The 20,392-nt window shown below is 53.5% G+C and overlaps 2 protein-coding genes across 2 annotated transcripts; both read right to left on the bottom strand.

Annotated features, from left to right (window-relative positions):
• Positions 1-313: 313 nt before the first annotated feature.
• Positions 314-3,243, bottom strand: LOC138434741 (intestinal-type alkaline phosphatase-like). Its single transcript, XM_069579489.1, has 11 exons — positions 3,131-3,243; positions 2,935-3,051; positions 2,705-2,820; positions 2,339-2,513; positions 2,087-2,259; positions 1,747-1,872; positions 1,587-1,659; positions 1,355-1,489; positions 1,072-1,263; positions 739-855; positions 314-609 (listed from the first exon to the last, which is right to left on the bottom strand). The coding sequence occupies exons 1-11, from the start codon at positions 3,195-3,197 to the stop codon at positions 314-316; spliced, it is 1,587 nt and encodes a 528-aa protein (XP_069435590.1). The 5' UTR covers positions 3,198-3,243.
• A 7,258-nt stretch (positions 3,244-10,501) lies between these two features.
• LOC138434740 (intestinal-type alkaline phosphatase-like) lies at positions 10,502-13,425 on the bottom strand. Its single transcript, XM_069579488.1, is given in 11 exon segments — positions 10,502-10,797; positions 10,893-11,033; positions 11,261-11,452; positions 11,541-11,675; positions 11,774-11,846; positions 11,934-12,068; positions 12,317-12,489; positions 12,568-12,742; positions 12,934-13,049; positions 13,164-13,280; positions 13,359-13,425. Coding segments are annotated over 11 exon segments (1,620 nt in total).
• Positions 13,426-20,392: the final 6,967 nt, after the last annotated feature.

The raw sequence follows: 20,392 nt of genomic DNA, 5'->3' as shown, positions 1-20,392 counted from the left end.
AGAAGCCACGCCTCCCGGAAGCCCCCAGTGGGGGTCTGATAGGCCCTGGTCCACTGTGGGGGACACCTCTGGTGCTAGCCTGGTCCTCAGGCAGGGCTGTTGGGTGGGGAGAAGAGACTGGGTGGTCTGCGGCCCTGCCTGGAATATCCTCGAATATGGGGCAGCTCCTCAAAATAGCCGAGACCACCGAGGTCTGGGGCACTGAGGACTGTGGCTCTCACAGGAAAGTCAGGATCTTAACCTCCGGGATGTTTCCGGTCCATCAAGGTTGGGGGTGGGGAGGAGGCCCTGAGGCCCGGGGGGGGGGTGGGGGTCAGTGCAGGGTGGGCACCAGCAGCAGCAGTAGGGCCCCGGCCAGCAGTGCCAGTGAGGATGGGCAGGCCGCCTGGTGGGCAGCGTCCGAGGGACCGCTGGGGGGCTTTGGGTTGCAGTCGGTGGTGTAGGGCTCCACGCAGGCAGCAAAGGCCATGACATGCGCCACGAAGGTCTGCTCCTGCACGCCGTGCATCAGGTGTGCCCACGGGCCTCGTGCAAACACTGCCACGTCCTCACCAGCGTGGGTTTCGCCCCCTAGGGGCACTGCGGATTGCTGCTGGTACTCGGGGTCCACTGAGAGGAGGGAGGGGATTCAGGGAAGGAAGCGAGGTGGCCTCCCCTCCCAGGAGTTCCGGAGTGGTGTCTTCCCCTCCTCCCATCCGCCCCCCACCCTGCTCCCCAGGCCCCGCCCACTGCACTCACTGCTCTGCTTTTCATTCACATCGGGTCGTGAGCCCATGTACAGCCGGTACCCCGGGCCGTTGCCATAGAGGAGGGAGGTATAGTGCTTGCCATCTCTGGCCTTGCCATCAGCCAGCCCTGCAGGGAAGAGGGGACCCCGTGATCACACTGACCCCATCCTTTGGGGTGCCTCCTGCATGCTGAGCTCAGGCACCTCTCGTTTGTTCACTGGTTTAATCCTTACCAGAGTAAAGTAGGGCAGTTACTATTTTTACTCCAATTGGCAGAACTGGTTCAGAACACTTTGTGCCAGGTAACTTAGGGGCAAAGACCTGCCACTCTCCGTGGGATTACCGAAAATGGAGGTCCCACGAAGTGGGTAGCCACCGAAAGTGAAGACATGGGAGTGGTCGGCGGTGACGAGGGTCAGTGTGTCTGCTTCACTGGTGAGCTGGCTAGCCTTGGCGATGGCGTTGTCGAACATGATCGTCTCATTCAGCGCCCGATAAGCTATGTTGGCATGATGTCCATGGTCAATGCGGCCTCCTGCAAGATGGTCGTGTGGAAGGTGAGTGATGCCAGACCCACCCTGACTGCCGCCCCTTACGCCTCTGATCCACAAGGATCTGCCACTCACCCTCCACAAAGAGGAAAAAGCCCCGAGGGTTTCTGCTCAGCACACGCAGGGCTGCCTCCGTCATCTCCTCCAGGGATGGGTCCGTGGTGTGGTCTCGGAAGATGTCATAGGCCATTTCTCCTGGCTGAAAGAGGCCTATTGGAAACAGGACCAATGGTGACCCTCAAGCTGGGGATGGGGGGCCCATGGCACCCATCCTGGGGAGGACAGTGAGGGTGGGTGGGGTCGTTACCCATGAGGTGTGTTACGCTGGAGTCGCTGGCTGCCTGAAGGAGCGCCGTGCGGTTCCACACATACTGGGCTCCCTGGGAGAGCAGAACCTGGCCTCAGCCCATAGCCCGACACCCCAGACCCAGCCCTGCTGTACCCCTGCACCCATGAGCCCCCATCACCTGGTGCTTGGCCTGCCACTCCTGCACCAGGTTCCGCTTGTCCTTCCGGACTCCATTCTCATCTGGGTATTCAGGGTCTGGGGTCCCCTCAGGAAACATGTACTTTCGGCCTCCACCCAGGATCACCTGGAGCCAGAGATTAGGGCAGGTGGGTTCAGGGCCTGGCTGGCCCTTTACTCACCCCCCTTCACACAGTCCCTGCCTCCTCAATCAGGTCTGTGGGATGGTTTGTCCCCACCAGTTAACTGTGAGACCCCAGGACTGTGGGTTGCCTGGAACTGTATTGAGAGTGTATCCCACCCCCTCTGCCCAGCCTTGCCCTGTGCCCCTCATGTCGCACATCAATGTCCATGTTGTAGACGAGCTGAGTGGCGATGTCCTGGCAGCCATACGTCTGGGCATCGGCAGGCAGGTCGGCATCAGAGAACCAGTCTCGATTCACAGTGTGCGCGTAGGCCCCGGCTGGGGAGGCATCCTGCACCCTCGTGGTGGTCACCACTCCCACTGACTTCCCTGAGGGTGGCAGAGGTCATGGTGGGCCACCGAGGTCTCTGAGCCCTTCCCTGCCCAAGAAACTGACTCCCAAGCCCACCTGCTTTCTTGGCCCGGTTCATCACAGATGTGACCTCATTCCCACGTGTCGTGTTGCACTGGTCGAAGCGGGCGGCTGCACTTACACCAATGGTCCTCATGTTGGTCTTGACCCCACACAGGTAGGCGGTGGACGTGCCTGCGCTATCGGGCACATCTCTGTCCACGTTGTATGTCTGGGGGCAGAAATGCCTTCAGCTCTGCTGGAGTAGACATCCAGCTCCTGACCCAGGCCCTGGGCCCATCCTCACAGCCCCCAGCCCCTATCTCAGCCCCCAACCCTCCTGGAGCTTTCCCCCCTACTCTGCTCCCTAGGCCCACACCCACCCCTCTGGTGTAGACCACCCTGAGGCCACTCGGCCCTTACCTTGGACAGAGCCAGGTATGGGAATTGGTCCATGGCCAGGGGTGTCTCAGGTCCCAGCTTGCCAGCCATCTGCCCCTTTAGGATCCGAGCAGCTGTCACCGTGGAAACGCCCATCCCTGAAGGTACACACTGTGTCAGGTCTGAGTCCCTGGGGCCAGCCTGGGCCTGCCGGCAGCCCTGGGCTCCAGGGTTGTCGGGGGACAGGGGGTGGACTGGCCTAGTGCACTCACCATCGCCCAAGAAGAGGATGACATTCTTGGCGGCTGTCTGGATGGGCTGCAGCTTCTTAGCCACATCGAGGGCCTGGGCAGCCTGGCGGTTCCAGAAGGCGGGGTCCTCCTCCTCGACTGCCCAAGGGGAGGGTGGAGGTCGGGTCAGCCTGGGGTCACCCCGGTGAGTAGGGTTCCCCGGGAGCTGCCTGGTTACCTGGGATGAGGCCGAGGGAGAGCTGTAGCCGCAGGCCCAGCAGCAGCAGCACACAGGCCCCCTGCATGGCTGTGTGATGGCGGAGGGTCAGGATGGGACCTGGGGAGGCTGGGTCTTGGGCAAGGCTGGGACACCAGGTTACAAGCTATAGCACTGGCTGCCCGGGCTTAAATCCCTTCTATAAGTCTCCATGTCCCTCCCAGTGCCCCAGGTAACCACACCCTGCCCCTTACCTGCCCTGTGACTTTGAGCCCTGTTGCCAGAGGGATGTGGTGGGTGTGGCTGAGCCTGCTGGAGTCCTGAGGAGGCAGGTCCCTCCCTCACAGGATGGTCCCCAGCTGTCTCTTCAAGATGGGGTGGGGATTAGGGTGCAGATATCTTAGACCTGAGGAACACTTTCAAGGTCTTGACTGAGGCTCCTCCTATCCTTCTGCTCACCAAGTCCTGTGGGAGAACCGTCTCTTCTTCTTATGTATGTTTTGTGAGACTCAGTGTTGGTTCTGGGTGCTGAGGGAGGTGTACTTGGAAGCACAGAGCCTGGGCTTGGGGCCCTAGGTTTGGTTTCCTGAGGCAGAGAGACACTCTACTTCTTAGCAGGCTTGATCTGGGCTGGAGTGGGCACTGGGCTAGATCGGGCCCCTCTGCCATGGAGAAGGATGGGGCTGGAGGTGACAGCAGAGTGGGGGCCTTGTCTTTGTCTTAATTACTGAAGGCCAGACTGGTGAGCACTGATGTTTACGTGTAGTCAATCAGTCAGTTCAGCTTCTCAGTCATGTCCGACTCTTTGCCACCCCATGGACTGCAGCATGCTGGCCATCACTGACTCCCTGAGTTTGCCCAAACTCATGTCCATCAAGTCAGTGATGCCATCCAACCATCTCATCCTCTGTCATCTCCTTCTCCTGCCTTCAGTCTTTCCCAGCATCAGGGTCTTTTTCAGTGAGTCAGTTCTTTGCATCAGGTGGCAAAGTATTGGAGCTTTGGCTTCAGCGTCAGTCCTTCCAATGAATATACAGGACTGATTTCCTTTAGGATTGACTGGTTTGATCTCCTTGCGGTCCAAGGGACTCTCATGAGTCTTCTCCAATACCACAGCTCAAAAGGATCAATTTTTTTGGTACTCAGCTTTCTTTATGGTCCAACTCTCACATCCATACATGACTATTGGAAAAACCATAGCTTTGACTGGAGGGACCTTTGTCAGTAAAGTAATACCTCTGCCTTTAATATGGTGTTTAGGTTAGTCATAGCCTTTCTTCCAAGGAGCAAGCGTCTTAATTTCATGACTGCAGTCACCATCTAAAGTCTGTCACTGTTTTCCGTTGTTTCCCCATCTATTTGCCATGAAGTAATGGGACCAGAAGGAAATGGCACCCCACTCCAGTATTCTTGCCTGGAAAATCCCATGAATGGAGAAGCCTGGCAGGCTACAGTCCATGGGGTCACAAAGAATCAGACATGACTGAGCAACTTCACTTCACAATGGGACCAGATGCCATGATCTTAGTTTTTTGAATGTTGAGTTTTAAGCCAGCTTTTTCACTCTCCTCTTTCACTTTCATCAAGAGGCTCTTTAGTTCCTCTTTGCTTTCTGCCTTAAGGGTGGTATAATCTGCATATCTGAGGCTGCTGATATTTCTCCCTGTTAGTGTGTAAGGTGCCTGTAAAGGGCCGGCAGGGGTGGGTCCAGTGCTCAGTACATGACATTGACCTCCTCTTCTTTAGACAGATAGATGGAAGGCAGGGCTGAGTCTGTTCTCTCCACAGGTCGTTCACACACTCACAAGTGTAGCTCATCATAAGGAGCTAAGAGGTTTCAGTAACGCCAGGTTAGGTTCAAAAGCATTCCTCCCATCTAGCAATCCCAGTTCTGGCTGTGTGTCCTCAAGAATTGAAAGCAGCATCTGGAAGAGGTATTTGCACACCCACGTTTGTAGCAGCATTATTCACAGTAACCAAGAGGTGCAGGCATCCTCAACCATCCACAGCAGACAGATGGATAAACAAAGTGTGATACAGCTATAAATGGAATATGATGCAACCGTAGAAAAGAAGGAAAGTCTGACACTTTCTACACCATGAATGAACCTTGTAGACATGATGCTCAGTGAAAAAAAAACACTCGCAAAAAAGACAAATGCTATGTGATTCTACTTCACTAGGTAGCTCTAGTAGTCAAATACATAGAAAGAGAAAGTTGGATGGTGGCCTCCCAGAACTGGGAGGAGGGGACTGGGGACTTGTTTAACAGATACAGACTTTCAGTTTTCAAGATGAAAAAGTTCTGGAGATCTGTGGCCAACTATATGAATAGACAGCACTACTGAACTGGGTCATAAGAATGGTAAAGAAGGTAACTTTTTTCTCCCTTTTTAAGCTTTCATTTTTTTCCTGCATAGCCAGACATTCAGGATCTTAGTTTCTTTAGAAAGGATGGAACCTGCCCCAAGTGGTGGAAGTGGGGAATCTTAACCCCTGGACCACAGGTTAAGTCCCAAGATGGTAAAATTTACATTTTTTTTAAAATCAGAAATGTTTTTTGGACTTGCCTGGTGGCACAGTGGATAATATCCACCCGCCTGCCAGTGCCTGGGACACGGGTTCGATCCATGGTCCAGGAAGATTCCACGTGCCCTGGAGCAACTAAACCTGGGCGAGACAGCTGCTAAGCCTGTGCTCTAGTGCCTGTGAGCCACAACTACTTAGGCTGTGCTCCACAATTACTGAGGCTTCCCCCGTAGAGCCTCGGAGCCCCAGATAATTCACCCCAGTGATGCAATTACTGAAGCTTTCCCGCCCTAAAGCCAGCAAGTCACAGCTATGGAGCTTGCGCCACTAGAGCCTGTGGTCTGCAAGAAGTCACTGCAGTGAGAAGCTTGGGCACCGCAACTAGAGTAGGCCCCACTCCCTGCAACTAGAGAAAGCCTGTGTGCAGCAAGGAAGACCCAGCACAGCCTGTAACATATATATAAATACAGAATTCCCAGGTGGTGCTAGTGGTAAAGAACCCGCTTGCCAATGCAGGAGACCTGACATGAGTTTGATCCTTGGATAGGGAAGATCCCCTGGAGGAGGAAATAGCAACCCCCTCCTGTATTCTTGCCTGGAGATCTCAGGGAAAGAGGAGCCTGGGGAGGGGGGGGCGGGCTATGGTCCATAGGGTTGCAAAGAGTTGGACACCACTAAAGGGACTTAGCATGCAGACAAATAAATATAGTGATGTGTACATGTCAAAAAAACATTTCTTTTCCAAAGAAAAAAATTCCTTCTTGCAAGCTCCGCCCACCCCAGTGGATCTTGGTAGCCCCTCCCCAGCGTGCCCTCCCCTCAGGCAGAGCCTCTGGGCTCCTCCTCCCTTGACCCGCTGTTCACTCACTCAGCGCACTGATCCAGGGTATCCTCTACTTGCCCTCTAGCACAGGGGTCCCCAACCCTTCCAGACTGAGGACTGGTACCTCCCATTAGGTCAGTGGTGGAATTTGATTAGAAATAAAGAGCACAATAAAATGTAATGCGCTTGAATCATCCGGAAACCATCCCCCTTCTTTCTAGTTTGTGAAAAGTTTCTTTCAGGAAACTGGTCCCTGGTGCTGAAAAGGTTGGAGACCCCTGCTTTAGAGTGCCTGCTGGGGGTGGGGGGCATCCTTGCTGCCTCTGTCCCCCATCCCACAACTGCCCCTGTCCCCTGCATAGTCCGGTGCTCAGAAAATTCTTGGCTAAAGGTCAGGAGGAACTAACTCCTGGGCAGGCCCTTAATTAATTGATTGATTAATTAATTCTTTTGATCAATTAGGTTAAATTTTTGTTACTCCAAGATTCGTCTTCAGTCCAGTGTATTTTGACATGAAATGACTGTAGATTCATACGTGGTTTTAAGAAGTAATACAGACATCCTTTGCATGCTTTCTCCAATCTTCTCTGACGGTATGACTCACAGATTTTCACATTTCTGTTCAGAGTCGGCCGTTTTACCTGCACTCACTTGCATGTGTGTGGATTCTGTACCATCTGTCACATGTGCGGGTTCATGTAAACGCGCCACAATCAGGACACTGAACAGCTCCAACCCCCAGGGCCCTTTCTAACCACCCTGCCCTCTGTCCCTAACAGCTTCCTGTGTTCCTAGTGTCATTTTAGGGACTCCCTCTTGGTCCACTGGTTAAGACTCCACACTTCCGCTGCCGGCGGTGGATGTTCCATACCTGGCCTTTGAACTAAGTAAGATCCTGCATGCTACATGGTGCAGCCAAAAAATAAATAAATAAATAAAACCCTGTCATTTCCAATAAGTTACAGGAATGGAACCACCCAATCTTTGGGAATGGTCTTTTTTTTCCTAATTCCTAAGTCTCAGCCTAATTCTTTGGGGATTTAGTGGAACAAGGCTCAGTAGTTGACACCTTGTATATGGGGTTGAGTGGACCCTAGGTCTTGTTTAACCATTTACATGTGGAAGGACCTCTGGGCGGATTCCAGGTTTGGCTGTTGTAAATAAAGCTGCTGTGGGAATTCCCTGGAGGTCCTGGGGTTAGGAATGGATATTTTTGCTATTGTGGGCCTGGGTTCAATTCCTGGTCATGGAACTAAGATCTTGCAAATTGTGCAAGAATGCCAAAGGAGAGAGAAAAAAGAAAAACAGCACAAATCTGCACTTACAGGTTTCTGTATGAGCATTCCATTTCATTGCATTTTTTGGCATATATGCTCAAGAGTGCAATTGCTAGGTCATATGGTTGCTGTGTGTGTAGCTGTTTTTTTGGTGTTTTTTTTTTAGGATCTCACCTCCCCCCAACACCTCCCCCGGGGTTGGGTTGGGCGGGGGAGAACTCCCAAACTGTTTTGTAGGGTGGCTGCACAACTTTGCATTCTTACTTGCAGCGTATGAGGAAGTCAGTTTTTCTGCATTCACACTGCTTGGTGTTGCCACTGTTTTTAATTTTAGTCATTCTGATAGGTATGGAGTATTTACTCTGGCTGCCCTGGGTCTTTGTTGCTGAGCATGGACTTTCTGTGCTTGCAGTGATCAGGGACTCCTTTCTAGTTGCAGTGGGATGGCTTCTCACTGTGGTGACTTCCCTCTGTTGCAGAGCGCAGGCTCTCAAGAGCTGGCTCAGTCGTTGTGGGATTAGGATTTGGTTGCCCTGCAGCATGTGGGAACTTCCTGGATGAGAGATTAAATCTGGGTTCCCTGCCTTGGCAGAAGGATTCTTAGCCACTGGACCACCAGGGAAGTCCCTAAAGTTTCTCTGAATATTCTTCTTATAATGACATTAAATGATCAGGAGCTACGATCGCTCTCAGTTTCTTAGGAATTTTCTCCCGTGCCTGAGCGGAACTGAAGACCAAATACAAACCATGTGTCACTTGCAGTAAACAAAGGGTGTTTGTCCAAGTTCCCGCCAGGGCACCTGGCTTCCCGCTCTGGGCCTGAGTTACCTGAGTGAGATGAGAGCCTGTTACGCTCCCTCCCCTGGAGCCCAGGGATGACCAGGCAGCAGGCAGCATGGCTTCTGCTCTGCAGTAAGAGATAACACCTCCGGTCTTGTACTCCAGGGTTATGGATGCCTGGGAGGCCAGGCCAGCTCCATGGAGCCTGCTCTGTGTGGGATGGTTGTTCCAGTCTCTCTGTTCTCTGGAAGAAGGCCTTGTCCTATGGGGTCTCATCCGGAGCTCAGCACCCTCCACCATTTTCCCCATTTGCCACCCTGGGCTCTTTGGGCCCTGTCTCAGCCCCACTGTAGGCGCTGTCAGCTGGGGACAATGCTGAGCTCCTTGTAGCACCAGGGGATCCATGAGGGTGGGGAGGGAATGCCCTCTGCCTGCCTCCTGCCCTCCCAATCTCAGGATGTCCCCTGGAGATGTAGTGACAGTCCTGCCACTCAGATGAGAGCAGGGCAGCAGCTGGGAACAGAAAGGCTTTGAAGATCTAGAACCAACCCATTCCTTCCCCAAATGCAGAAATGGAGGCTGTCTTTCTAGGGCAAGTGCTCCTTGGGCCCTCATCTCCACCTCTCATTTCTGTCTCCCACCAGCCCTGTAGGAGTGGTATGAATGTCCCCACAGGAACTGGCATGCAAGAAGCAAACACAGGCTTATACTGAAAGTAGTGAAATTCACTCAGTCGTGTCTGACTCTGCAACCCCAGGGACTATACAGTCCATGGAATTCTCCAGGCCAGAATACTGGAGTCCGTAGCCTTTCCCTTCTCCAGGGGATCTTCCCAACCCAGGGATCAAACCCAGGATTCCTGAATTGCAGGAGGATTCTTTACCAGCTGAGCCACCAGGGAAGGCCTTTCTCTTGAGGGCCACATCTCGTCAACCTCATGAGACCAAGGAGGTGACAAGCCACCAGATGACCACATGGGCATCAGGCAGGGAGGTAGAAAGGGTGAGCACTGGGGCTGGGGTATGTCCTTCTGTTTTCAGAGAAGGTGAAAGCCTGGCTTTGTGGGGAGGAGGAAACCACAACTTGGTCCAGCCGCTGGCCTCACCTGGCCCTGCCGACTCCCTCGGGGCCCGTGCACCAATGTCTTCTGCATTGCTCCTGCCCTCACCACCTTTGATATTTGCTCAGTGTCAGCCCTTCATCAGCCCCTCCCTGACCTCCTGATGTGAATCACACCCACACACACCCACACACAGACACACACTCTGTGCCCCCATCTAAGGGCTTTTCTTTCCACATATATCACTCCTGTACCACACTTAGAATAGTTTATTTGAGGGCTGCTTCCTCCCTCCCAGGAGGATGGGGCCTGTGACCCCACCCCCAGCTTCCCCGCTTCTCCTGGGATCCCCTAGCCTGGAAGGGGCGCCGGGGCCACCCTCACAGAAGCTGAGGGGCCTGGGACAAGTGTCTTCTTCTCTGTGTCACTGTCTACTATCTGTAATGGTACCGCTGGGTTCCTAGGAGGGGCCGCTGAGGACTCTGTGTCGAGGGCCCCAAAACTGTCCTGGCCCCAGACGCCTCCTTGGCCGGCCAGGTGCCCACAGATTGGGTTCTAGGAGGACAGGGAGCCACAGCTCCCCAGAAGCAACAGCTCCCTGGAAGCCATGCAACCAAAAGCCGCGCCTCCCAGAAGCCCCCACCTCGGGTCTGGTAGGTCCTGGCCCCTTGGGGGACACCACTGGTACCAGCCTGGTCCTCAGGCAGGGCTCTTAGGTCAGGAGAAAATACTGGATGGTCTGAGCCCTGGTCTTTCCTGGGGTCTGGGGCGGATCTGCACAAAATGTGAGGCCACCAAGATGGGGCCACTGAGGACTGTGGATATTACAGGAAGGTCAAACCTCAGCTTCCAGGTGGTTTGGGTCCACTGAAGATTCCAAGCAGGGGATCAGGAGTTCCCTAGGCCCGGGCCGGTGCGGGGGGTCAGTGCAGGGTGGGCACCAGCAGTTGCAACAGGACCCCGGCCAGCAGTGCCAGTGAGGATGGGCAGGCAGCCAGGTGGGCAGCGTCCGAGGGACCGCTGGGGGGCTTTGGGTTGCAGTCGGTGGTGTAGGGCTCCACGCAGGCAGCAAAGGCCATGACATGCGCCACGAAGGTCTGCTCCTGCACGCCGTGCATCAGGTGTGCCCACGGGCCTCGTGCAAACACTGCCACGTCCTCACCACCGTGGGTCTCGCTCCCTAGGGGCACTGCAGCTTGTTGCTTGTAGTTGGGGTCCACTGGCAGGAGGGAGGGGATTCAGCGTGGGAAGGAGGTGGCCATGACCTTGCCTGAGTTCCAGGCCTGAGTTCTCCCCTCCTGCCATCCCCTGCACCCCCAGGGCCCACCCAGTGCACTCACTGCTCGGTTTCATCCACATCAGGTCGTGAGCCCCAGTACAGTCGGAATCCAGGGCCATTTCCATAAAGGAGGGAGGTGTAGGATCCACCGTCTTCGGCCTTGCCATCAGCCAGCCCTGCAGGGTGGAGGGGACCTCGTGATTACATTGACTCCAGTCTTTGGGGCGCCGCCTCTGTTGCTGAGCCCAAGCACTTCTTGCCTGCTCACTGACTTAATCCTCACCAGAGCTCAGAAGAGCAATTGGTATTAATATTCCTCAACCTGGCAGATAAGGGGACTGGCTCAGAGCACACTGTGCCAGGTAATTTAGGGGCAAGGACCTGCTACTCTCCGTGTGATTACCGAAAATGGAGGTCCCACGAAGTGGGTAGCCACCGAAAGTGAAGACATGGGAGTGGTCGGCGGTGACGAGGGTCAGTGTGTCTGCTTCACTGGTGAGCTGGCTAGCCTTGGCGATGGCGTTGTCGAACATGACCGCCTCAGTGAGCGCCCGATAAGCTATGCTTTCATGGTGACCGTGGTCAATGCGGCCTCCTGCAAGAAGGTCATGAAAGATGGGTGATGCCAAACCCCCCCTGAGTGCTGCCCCTTTCCCCTTGATCTGCAAGGAGCTGCCACTCACCCTCCACGAAGAGGAAGAAGCCCCGAGGGTTTCTGCTCAACACTAGCAGGGCCGCCTCCGTCATCTCCTCAAGGGATGGGTCCGTGGTGTGGTCTCGGAAGATGTCATAGACCATGTCTCCTGGCTCAAAGAGGCCTGTGGAAATGGGATGAGTGGTGAACTGCAAGCTGGGGATGGGGGTGGGGGGCCCGTGGCACCCTTCCTGGGGAGGACAGTGGGGGTGGTGGGTTTACCCATGAGGTGTGTTACACTGGAGTCATTGGCCGCCTGAAGGAGCGCTGTGCGGTTCCACACATACTGGGCTCCCTGGGAGGGGCAGAACTAGGCCTCAGCCCATAGCCCGACACCCCAGGCCTGGCCCCGCTATACCCCGCACCCATGAGCCCCCATCACCTGGTGCTTGGCTTGCCACTCCTGCACCAGATTCCGCTTGTCCTTCCGGACTCCATTCTGTCTGCCATATTGTGGGTATTCAGGGTCTGGGGTTCCCTCAGGAAACATGTACTTTCGGCCTCCACCCAGGATCACCTGGGGCCAGAGGTTAGGGCAGGTGGGTTTGGGGCTGGCCTTGGCTCTACCTTTACAAGCCCCTAACTATCCACCAGGTCTGTGGAGTGGCCTGTCTCCACCTGTACCTCCTACATGGTTACCTCCCCCCATTCTGGCAAACGCACAGAGACTCTGCAAGACCCCAGACTGTGGGTTGCCTGGAACTGGGACATGTGTTCCACCATCTCTTCCCAGCCCCGCCCTTAGCCCCTCATGTCACAACTCACGTCAATGTCCATGTTGTAGACCAGCTGTGTGGCAATGTCCTGGCAGCCCTCCCTCTTGGCCTGGGCAGGCATCTGAGCATCCGAATACCAGTTTCGGTTCACCGTGTGCGCGTAGGCCCCGGCTGGGGAGGCGTGCTGCACCCTGGTGGTGGTCACCACTCCCACTGACTTGCCTGAGGGTGGCAGAGGTCACGGTGGGCCACCGAGGTCTCTGAACCTGTCCCTGCCAGGAAGCTGACGCCCAAGCCCACCTGCTTTCTTGGCCCGGTTCATCACAGACGTGACCTCGTTCCCATATGTCGTGTTGCACTGGTTGTAGCGGGCGGCTGCACTTACACCGATGACCTTCATACGGGTCTTGACCCCACACAGGTAGGCGGTGGTTGTGCCTGCGCTGTCTGGTACATTTCTGTCCACGTTGTATGTCTGGGGGCAGAAATGCCTTCAGTTTTGCTGGGGTAGACATCCAGCTCCTGACCCAGGCCCTGGGCCCATCCTCACAGGTCCCGGCCCCTATCTCAGCCCCTAACCCTCCAGGGGCTTTCCCTCCTACTCTTCTCCCTAGGCCCATACCCACCCCTCTGGTGTAGACCACCCTGAGGCCTCTTGGCCCTTACCTTGGACAGAGCCAGGTATGGGAACTGGTCCATGGCCAGGGGTGTCTCAGGTCCCGGCTTGCCAGCCATCTGCCTCTTTAGGATCCGAGTGGCTGTCACCGTGGAAACGCCCATCCCTGAAGGTACACACTGTGTCAGGTCTGAGTCCCTGGGGCCAGCCTGGGTCAGCTGGCAGCCCAGGGCTCCAGGGTTGTGAGAGGACACGGGGTGGACCAGCCTAGTGCACTCACCATCGCCCAAGAAGAGGATGACATTCTTGGCGGCTGTCTGGATGGGCTGCAGCTTCTTAGCCACATCGAGGGCCTGGGCTGCCTGGCGGTTCCAGAAGGCGGGGTCTTCCTCCTCGACTGCCCAAGGGGAGAGTGGAGGTCAGGTCAGCCTGGAGCCGCCCCCTCTGAGTAGGGCTCCAGGAGCCGCCTGGTTACCTGGGACGAGGCCGAGGGAGAGCTGTAGCCGCAGGCCCAGCAGCAGCAGCACGCAGCCCCCCTGCATGGCTGTGTGATGGCGGAGGGTCAGGATGGGACCTGGGGAGGCTGGGTCTCAGGCAAGGCTGGGACACCAGGTACCAGGTTAGTACTAGCTGCCTGGGCTTAAATCTGGGGAGGTTATGGTTGCCTGTTGTAAAAGCCTCCATGTCCCTCCCAGTTTCCTGGGTGGCCACACCCTGCCCCTCACCTGCCCTATGACTTTGAGCCCTGTTGCCAGGGGGAGGTCGTGGGTGTGGCTGAGCCAGCCGTGGTCCTGAGGAGGCAGGTCCCTCCCTCACAGGATGATCCCCAGCTGTCTTGTCTCCTCAGGGTGGGGTGGGGATTAGGGTGCAGATGTCTTAGGCCTGACGAACACATTCAGGGTCCTGACTGAGCTCCCTCCTAGCCCTCTGCTCACCAAGTCCTGTGGGAGAACCGTCTGTCCTTCCTTGATGTGTTCAGTGTTTTCTGAGGTTCAGCCTTGGCCTGGTTTGGTTCCCAGTGCTGAGGGAGGTGGGCTGGAGGCACACAGCCTGGGCCAGGGGCCTGGGTTAATTCCCTGGTGCCCTGAGGCAGAGATCCATGGGGTGGCCCGTCTGCCCTGGCCCCTGCTCAGCTCCTCACCAGACTTGACTTGGGCAGGAGGTGTGGGCACTTGGCTAGTGGGGGCACCTGGGAGCCTGGGCCCAGCTTCTGCTGTGGAGAAGGATGGGACTGGAGGTGACAGCAGATTGGGGGCCTTGTCTGTGTCTTCAGTTACTGAAGTGCTGGGTCTGCACTGCTGTTTGTGTATAAGGTGCTAGTAAAGGGCTGACAGGTGTGGGCCCAGTGCCCCATACGTGACGTTGACCTCTGCTCCCTTGGACAGGCAGATGGAAGCCAGGGGTGAGTCTGTTCTCTCCACAGGCCACACACTCTCGCAGGAATAGCGTAGGAGCTAAAAGCTTTCAGTAACCCCAGATTGGGTTCAAAAGCAGTCCTCCCATCCAGCAATCTCTCTTCTGGGTGTGTATCCCCAAGAATTGAAATCAAGATCTGGAAAAGGAATTTGCACACCCACGTTTGTAGCAGCCTTATTCATGGAAGCAAGAGGTGCAAGCAAGTCCAGCATCCACAGCAGACAAATGGATAAACAAATTGTGATGTAGCTATGCAGTGGAATACTATGCTGCCTTAAAAAGGAAGGTAAGTCTCACACCTGCTACCACATGGATGAATCTTGCAGACATGATGCTCAGTGAAGAAAGTCAGAACAAGGCAAACGCTGTGTGGTTCTACTTCACTAGGGATCTCAAGTAGTCAGATGATTAGAATCAGAAAGTTGGACTGTGGCACCAGGAGTTGGGAGGAGGGAGACTGGGAACTTGTTCAAGATACAGGCTTTCAGTTTTACAAGATGACAAAGTCATGTAGATCTGTGGCCAACTATGTGAATCCGTTCAGTTCAGTTCAGTGGCTCAGTCAGGTCCGACTCGTTGCGACCCCATGAATCGCAGCACGCCAGGCCTCCCTGTCCATCACCAACTCCCGGAGTTCACTCAGACTCACGTCCATAAAGTCAGGGATGCCATCCAGCCATCTCATCCTCTATCGTCCCCTTCTCCTGTCCCCTAACCCTCACAGCATCAGAGTCTTTTCCAATGAGTCAACTCTTCACATAAGGCGGCCAAAGTACTGGAGTTTCAGCACTAGCATCATTCCTTCCAAAGAAATCCCAGGGCCGATCTCCTTCAGAATGGACTGGTTGGATCTTGCAGTCCAAGGGACTCCCAAAAGTCCTTCCCAACACCACAGTTCAAACGCATCAATTCTTCTACAGAACATTAATGGTCTGGGTATAAAAATGGTGAAGATGGTAACTTTTTTTCCCGTTTAAATTTTCTTTCTTTTTTTTTTAACACACAACAGAGCATTCTGAATCTTAGTTCCCCAAGCATGGGTGGAATCTATGCCATCTGCTGCCACTGCTGCTGCTAAGTCACTTCAGTCCTGTCTGACTCTGTGCCACCCCATAGATGGCAGCCCACTAGGCTCCCCCGTCCCTGGGATTCTCCAGGGAAGAACACTGGAGTGGGTTCCCATTTCCTTCTCCAATGCATGAAAGTGAAAAGTGAAAGGGAAGTCGCTCAGTAAGTGTCCAACTCTTCATGACCCCATGGACTGCAGCCTATCAGGCTTCTCCGTCCATGGGATTTGCCAGGCACGGGTACTGGAGTGGGGTGCCACTGCCATCTGCAGTGGAATTTAACCCTAGACTGCAGGGAAGTCCCACGATGGTCATTTCTATGTGGTGCTTTTTATCAGAATTAAGAAAATTTTCAGACTTCTCTGGTGGCCCAGGGGATAAGAATTTGCTTGTCAGTGCAGGGGATATGGGTTCGATCCCTGGTGAGTTGATTCCACTTGGTGTGGAGCAACTAATCTTGGGTGCTGCAGCTACTGAGCTGGTACTCTAGAGCCTGGGAGCTGCAACTACTTAGGCTGTGTGCCACAACCACTGAAGGCCAAACACTGTAGTCACTGGGAGCCACAACTCATGAGCCCCTGAGCTGCAGCTACAGAAGCTTGCAAGCAGGAGAGCCAATGAGTTGCAGCCACAGAGCCCAAGTGCTGCAACTGCTGAAGCTGTGCTTCTAGAGCGTGTGTTCTGCAAGGAGAGAAGTCTCCGCAATGAGAAGTCTCTGCATTGCCACTAGAGAAAGACCCCATGCAACAAGGAAGACCCAGCACAGCCAAAAATACATAACTAAATGCTAAACAGCAGTATGTACATGTCCAACAACAACACAACAACAAAAAGCCTTTCCTCCCAGTCGTTCCCACCCCAGTGGACCTTGGTAGCCCCCTCCCCAGCGTGCTCTCCCCTCAGGCAGAGCCTCTGAGCTCTTCTAGCCTTGACCTGCTGTTCACTCACTCAGCAAGCTGACCCAGGGTATCCTCTACTTACCCTCTAGAGCAAGGGTCCCCAACCCTTCCAGACTGAGGACTGGCACCTCCTGTTACATCAGCGGCAGAATTTGATTGGAAATAAAGTGCACAATAAAATGCAATGGACCTGAATCATCCCGAAACCATCCCCCTTCTTTCCAGTTGGTGGGAAGTTTATCTTCCAGGAAACTGGTCCCTGGTGCTGAAAAGGTTGGAGACCCCTGCTTTAGAGGACCTGCCTGCTGGGGGTGGGGGGCATCCTTGCTGCCTTTGCCAGCTGCCCCATAGCTGCCTCTGTCCACCGCATAGTCCCGTGCTCAGAAAATTCTTTGCTAAAGGTCAGGAGGGACTAACTCCTGGGTAGGCCCTTAATTAATTGATTGATTCTTTTGATCAGTCCATAGGTTAAATTTTTATTACTGCAAGATTTGTCTTCGGTCCAGTGAATTCTCAGTCCCTTTGTTAAATTTGAATTTTTGACATGAAATGACTGTAGATTCACACGTGGTTTTAAGAAATAATACAGACATGCCTTGCATGCTTTCTCCAATCTTCTCTGACGGTATAACTCGGATTTTCACATTTCTGTTCAGAGTCGGCCGTTTTACCTGCACTCACTTGCGTGTGTGTGGGTTCTGTACCATCTGTCACACGTGGGTTCATGTAATCACACCATAGTCAGGACACTGAACAGCTCCAACCCCTAGGACCCCTGTATAATCCCTGCCCTCTGTCCCTAATAGCTTCCTGTGTTCGTAAAATGTTGTCATTTTAGAGACTCCCCTTGGTCCACTGGTTAAGACTCCACACTTCCACTGCTGGCAGTGGGTGCTCCATATCTGGCCTGGGAACTAAGACCCCGCATGCTGCATGGTGCAACCCAAACAAACAAAAACCAAAACCCCGAAACCCTGTCGATTCAAGTAAGTTACAGGAATGGAATCACCCAGTCTTTGGGAATGGCTTTTCCCCTACTCACCCTAATTCCCCGGGCATTCCCTGGAGGAGGGCTCAGGAGTTGACTCCTTGTGTCTGGGATGGAGTGGAGCCTAGGCCGTGCTTAACTGTTCACGTGTGGAAGGACCTCTGGGCCGATTCCAGGTTTGGCTGTTATCAATAAAGCTGCTGTGGGAATTCCCTGGTGGTCCTGGGGTTAGGAAGGGGCACTACCCCTGCTGTGGGTCTTGGTTCGATTCTTGGTCAGGGAACTAAGATCCTGCAAGTTGTACAGCGAGGCCCAAAGAGAAAAGGGAAACAGCCACACATCTTCACGAATGGGTTTCTGTGTGAGCATTTCATTGCACTGTTTCTCTGGGTAAGCCCCCAGGAGTGCAATGGCTTCCCTCATAGCTAAGTTGGTAAAGAATCCGCCTGCAGTGCAGAAGACCCCGGTTTGATTCCTGGATGGGGAAGATCCTCTGGAGAAGGGACAAGCTACCCATTGCGGTCTTCTTGGGCTTCCCTTGTGGCTCAGCTGGTAAAGAATCTGCCTGCAATGTGGTTTAATCCCTGGGTTTGGAAGATCCCCTGGAGAAGGGAATGGCTACCCAGTCTAGTATTCTGGCCTAGAGACTTCCATGTACTCTATAGTCCATACGACTGAGCACTTTCATTTCACTTTCGTGGTTGTGGCATGTTTAGTTTTTGTTTTTGATTTTTGTTTTATAATATCTCCTCCTGATCCCAATCACTGCTCCAAAAAAAAAAAAAAGAAAGAAAGAAAGAAAGAAAACTGCCATACCATTTTGCAGTGTCCACACCATTTTGCGTTCCCATCAGCAATGTATGAGGGATTCGGCTTCTCTCCATTCATACCATCATTTGATGTTGATGCTGGTTTTTGTGGGTTTTTTTTGACATTTTACAATCTTAGCCCTTCTGATAGGAGTGGAGTATAAAGTTGCTTCTTCTTTAAAACTGTATTTATTCCCATTGTACTGACTCTCTGTTGCTGAGCACGGGCTACTCTGAGCTGTGATGTGAGGGCTTCTCCTCGTGGTGACTTCTCTTGTTGCAGAGCACAGGCTCTGGAGCTTGTGGGCTCAGTAGTTTTGACGAGCAGGCTCTAGAGCTCTGGCTCAGTAATTGTGGCACAAAGCCTTAGCTGCCCTGCAGCATGCAGAAACTTCTTGGACCAGATAACCGATCCCAGGTTCCCAGCATACGCAGAGGTATTCTTAACAACTGGGATCACCAGGGAAATTCCTAAAGTGTCTTTGAATGTTCTTCTTAGGATGACATTAAGTGATCATCAGCTATGCTCCTGCTTGATTTCTTGTGAATTTTGTCCTGGGCCTGGGCAGGGCCTGAGACCAAATACAAACCACATGTCATTGCAGCAAATAAAAATGTTTGTCCAAGTTCCCACCAGAGCACCTGGCCCCCCCCTTCCCCCGGGACCTGAGTCACCTAAGTGAGATGAGAGGCTGTCATGCTCCCTCCCCTGGGGCCCAGGGGTGACCAGGCAGCAGGCAGCATGGCTTCTGCTCTGCAGTAAGAGATAACACCTCCAGTCCTGCACTCTGGGGTTTTAGATGCCTGGGGCCAGGGGATGGCCAGCTCCATGGAGCCAGCTCTGTGCGGGACGGTCTCTCTGTTCTCTGGGAAGAAGGCCTAGCCCTGAGGGGGCTCATCTGGAGCCCAGCACCCTCCACCAGTGTCCCCATTTACCACCCTGGGCTCTCTGGGCCCTGTCTTAGCCCCCTCTGTCATGATGCCCTGTGTAGGTGTAAGCTGATAAGTTAGGGAGTCCCCGGAGAAAGAGACTAGGAATGGTTTTCTTGGTATTTACTGCTGTTTTTCAGTCACAACCGACTCTTTGCAACCCCATGGACTGCAGCACGCCAGGCTTTCCTGTCCTTCACCATCTCCAGAGTTTGCTCAAACTTATGTCCATTGAGTCAGTGATGCTACCCAGCCATCTCATCCTCTGTCACCCCCTTCTTGTCCTGCCCTCAATCTTTCCCAGAATCAGGGTCTTTTCCAATGAGTCGGCTCTTGGAAACAGGTTTGCCCAAGTATTGGAGCTTCAGCTTCAGCATCAGTCCTTCCAATGAATATTCAGGGTTGATTTCCTTTAGAATTGGCTGGTATCAAACCTTGCTCCTTGCTGTCCAAGAGCTTAAGACATAAGAGAAGCCAGTTTGACCTAAGTTATTTTCAGTCTCAGCCTGAGCTCAGTGCTAGACCTTGAAAAGGTCTCAGGAATTACTTATCTTAAGAGGACAAAGGAATGCAGGAAAAAATGCAGTCAAACAGTAGTGCAGATAAAGCAGAGCTCTAATCCCTCCTTAAGGGATTTACACAAATAAATCTTGGCGAATTGCTGAAGGCCCCTACCAGGTGGAGGGTGGAATGATGGTTTCGACCCTCTTGATTTCAATGAAGCTTCCCTGGTGGCTCAGACAGTAAAGAATCTGCCTGCAATGCAGAAGACCTGGGTTCAATCCCTGAGTCAGGAAGATCCCCTGCAGGAAATGACGACCTACTCCACCAATCCTGCCTGGAGAATTCCATGGACAGAGGAGCCTGATGGCTACCGTCCATCGGTCACAAAGAGTTGGACACGACTGAGCCACTAACTATAGAACTTGCTCCAATCCTATGCTGAATTCTCCTCTGCTCAAGCCCCTCAGGAATATGCCTAAAACTCCCTTTGACTTAAATGGGTATTTGCTGTATGACACAGGGGACTCAAACTGGGGCTCTGTAAAAACCTCGAAGGGTGGGAATGGGTAGGAGTTGGGAGGGAGATTCAAGGAGGGATGTTGATGTAGGACAGAAAGCAAACCAATATTGTAAACCAATAATCAATTAAAAATAAATATTTATTTTCAAAGATTAAAACAAAATTCCCCCAGTCTTTCTGTTCAAGGAGACACTGCTCTGGGAGAGATCCAGGGTTCTTAGTTTCGGCTAATCATAATAAAACCTTACTTCTCACATGTTTGGATTGGTGGTGTCTATTGGCTCTACGCTCAGCAAGAGGTGAGACAAAGTTTTCACATTGACATAGGCATTGCCACTGGCTGGGCAATGTTAAGGCCACCTCAGCACCAGCTGAT

Source organism: Ovis canadensis, chromosome 2 (genome assembly GCF_042477335.2).
Source record: "Ovis canadensis isolate MfBH-ARS-UI-01 breed Bighorn chromosome 2, ARS-UI_OviCan_v2, whole genome shotgun sequence".
NCBI lineage: Eukaryota > Metazoa > Chordata > Mammalia > Artiodactyla > Bovidae > Ovis > Ovis canadensis.
The sequence above is the reverse complement of the archived record's forward strand: the minus strand, read 5'-3'. Positions and strand labels throughout refer to the sequence as shown.

Excerpts from the sequence above, each read along its gene's own strand:
- LOC138434741 (XM_069579489.1), bottom strand. The coding sequence starts at position 3,197 with ATGCAGGGGGCCTGTGTGCTGCTGCTGCTGGGCCTGCGGCTACAGCTC. Across the intron at positions 1,490-1,586 it reads CAGCGTAACACACCTCATGG|GCCTCTTTCAGCCAGGAGAA; the intron begins GTAACGACCCCA and ends TGTTTCCAATAG. Across the intron at positions 610-738 it reads TGTGAATGAAAAGCAGAGCA|TGGACCCCGAGTACCAGCAG; the intron begins GTGAGTGCAGTG and ends CCCTCCTCTCAG.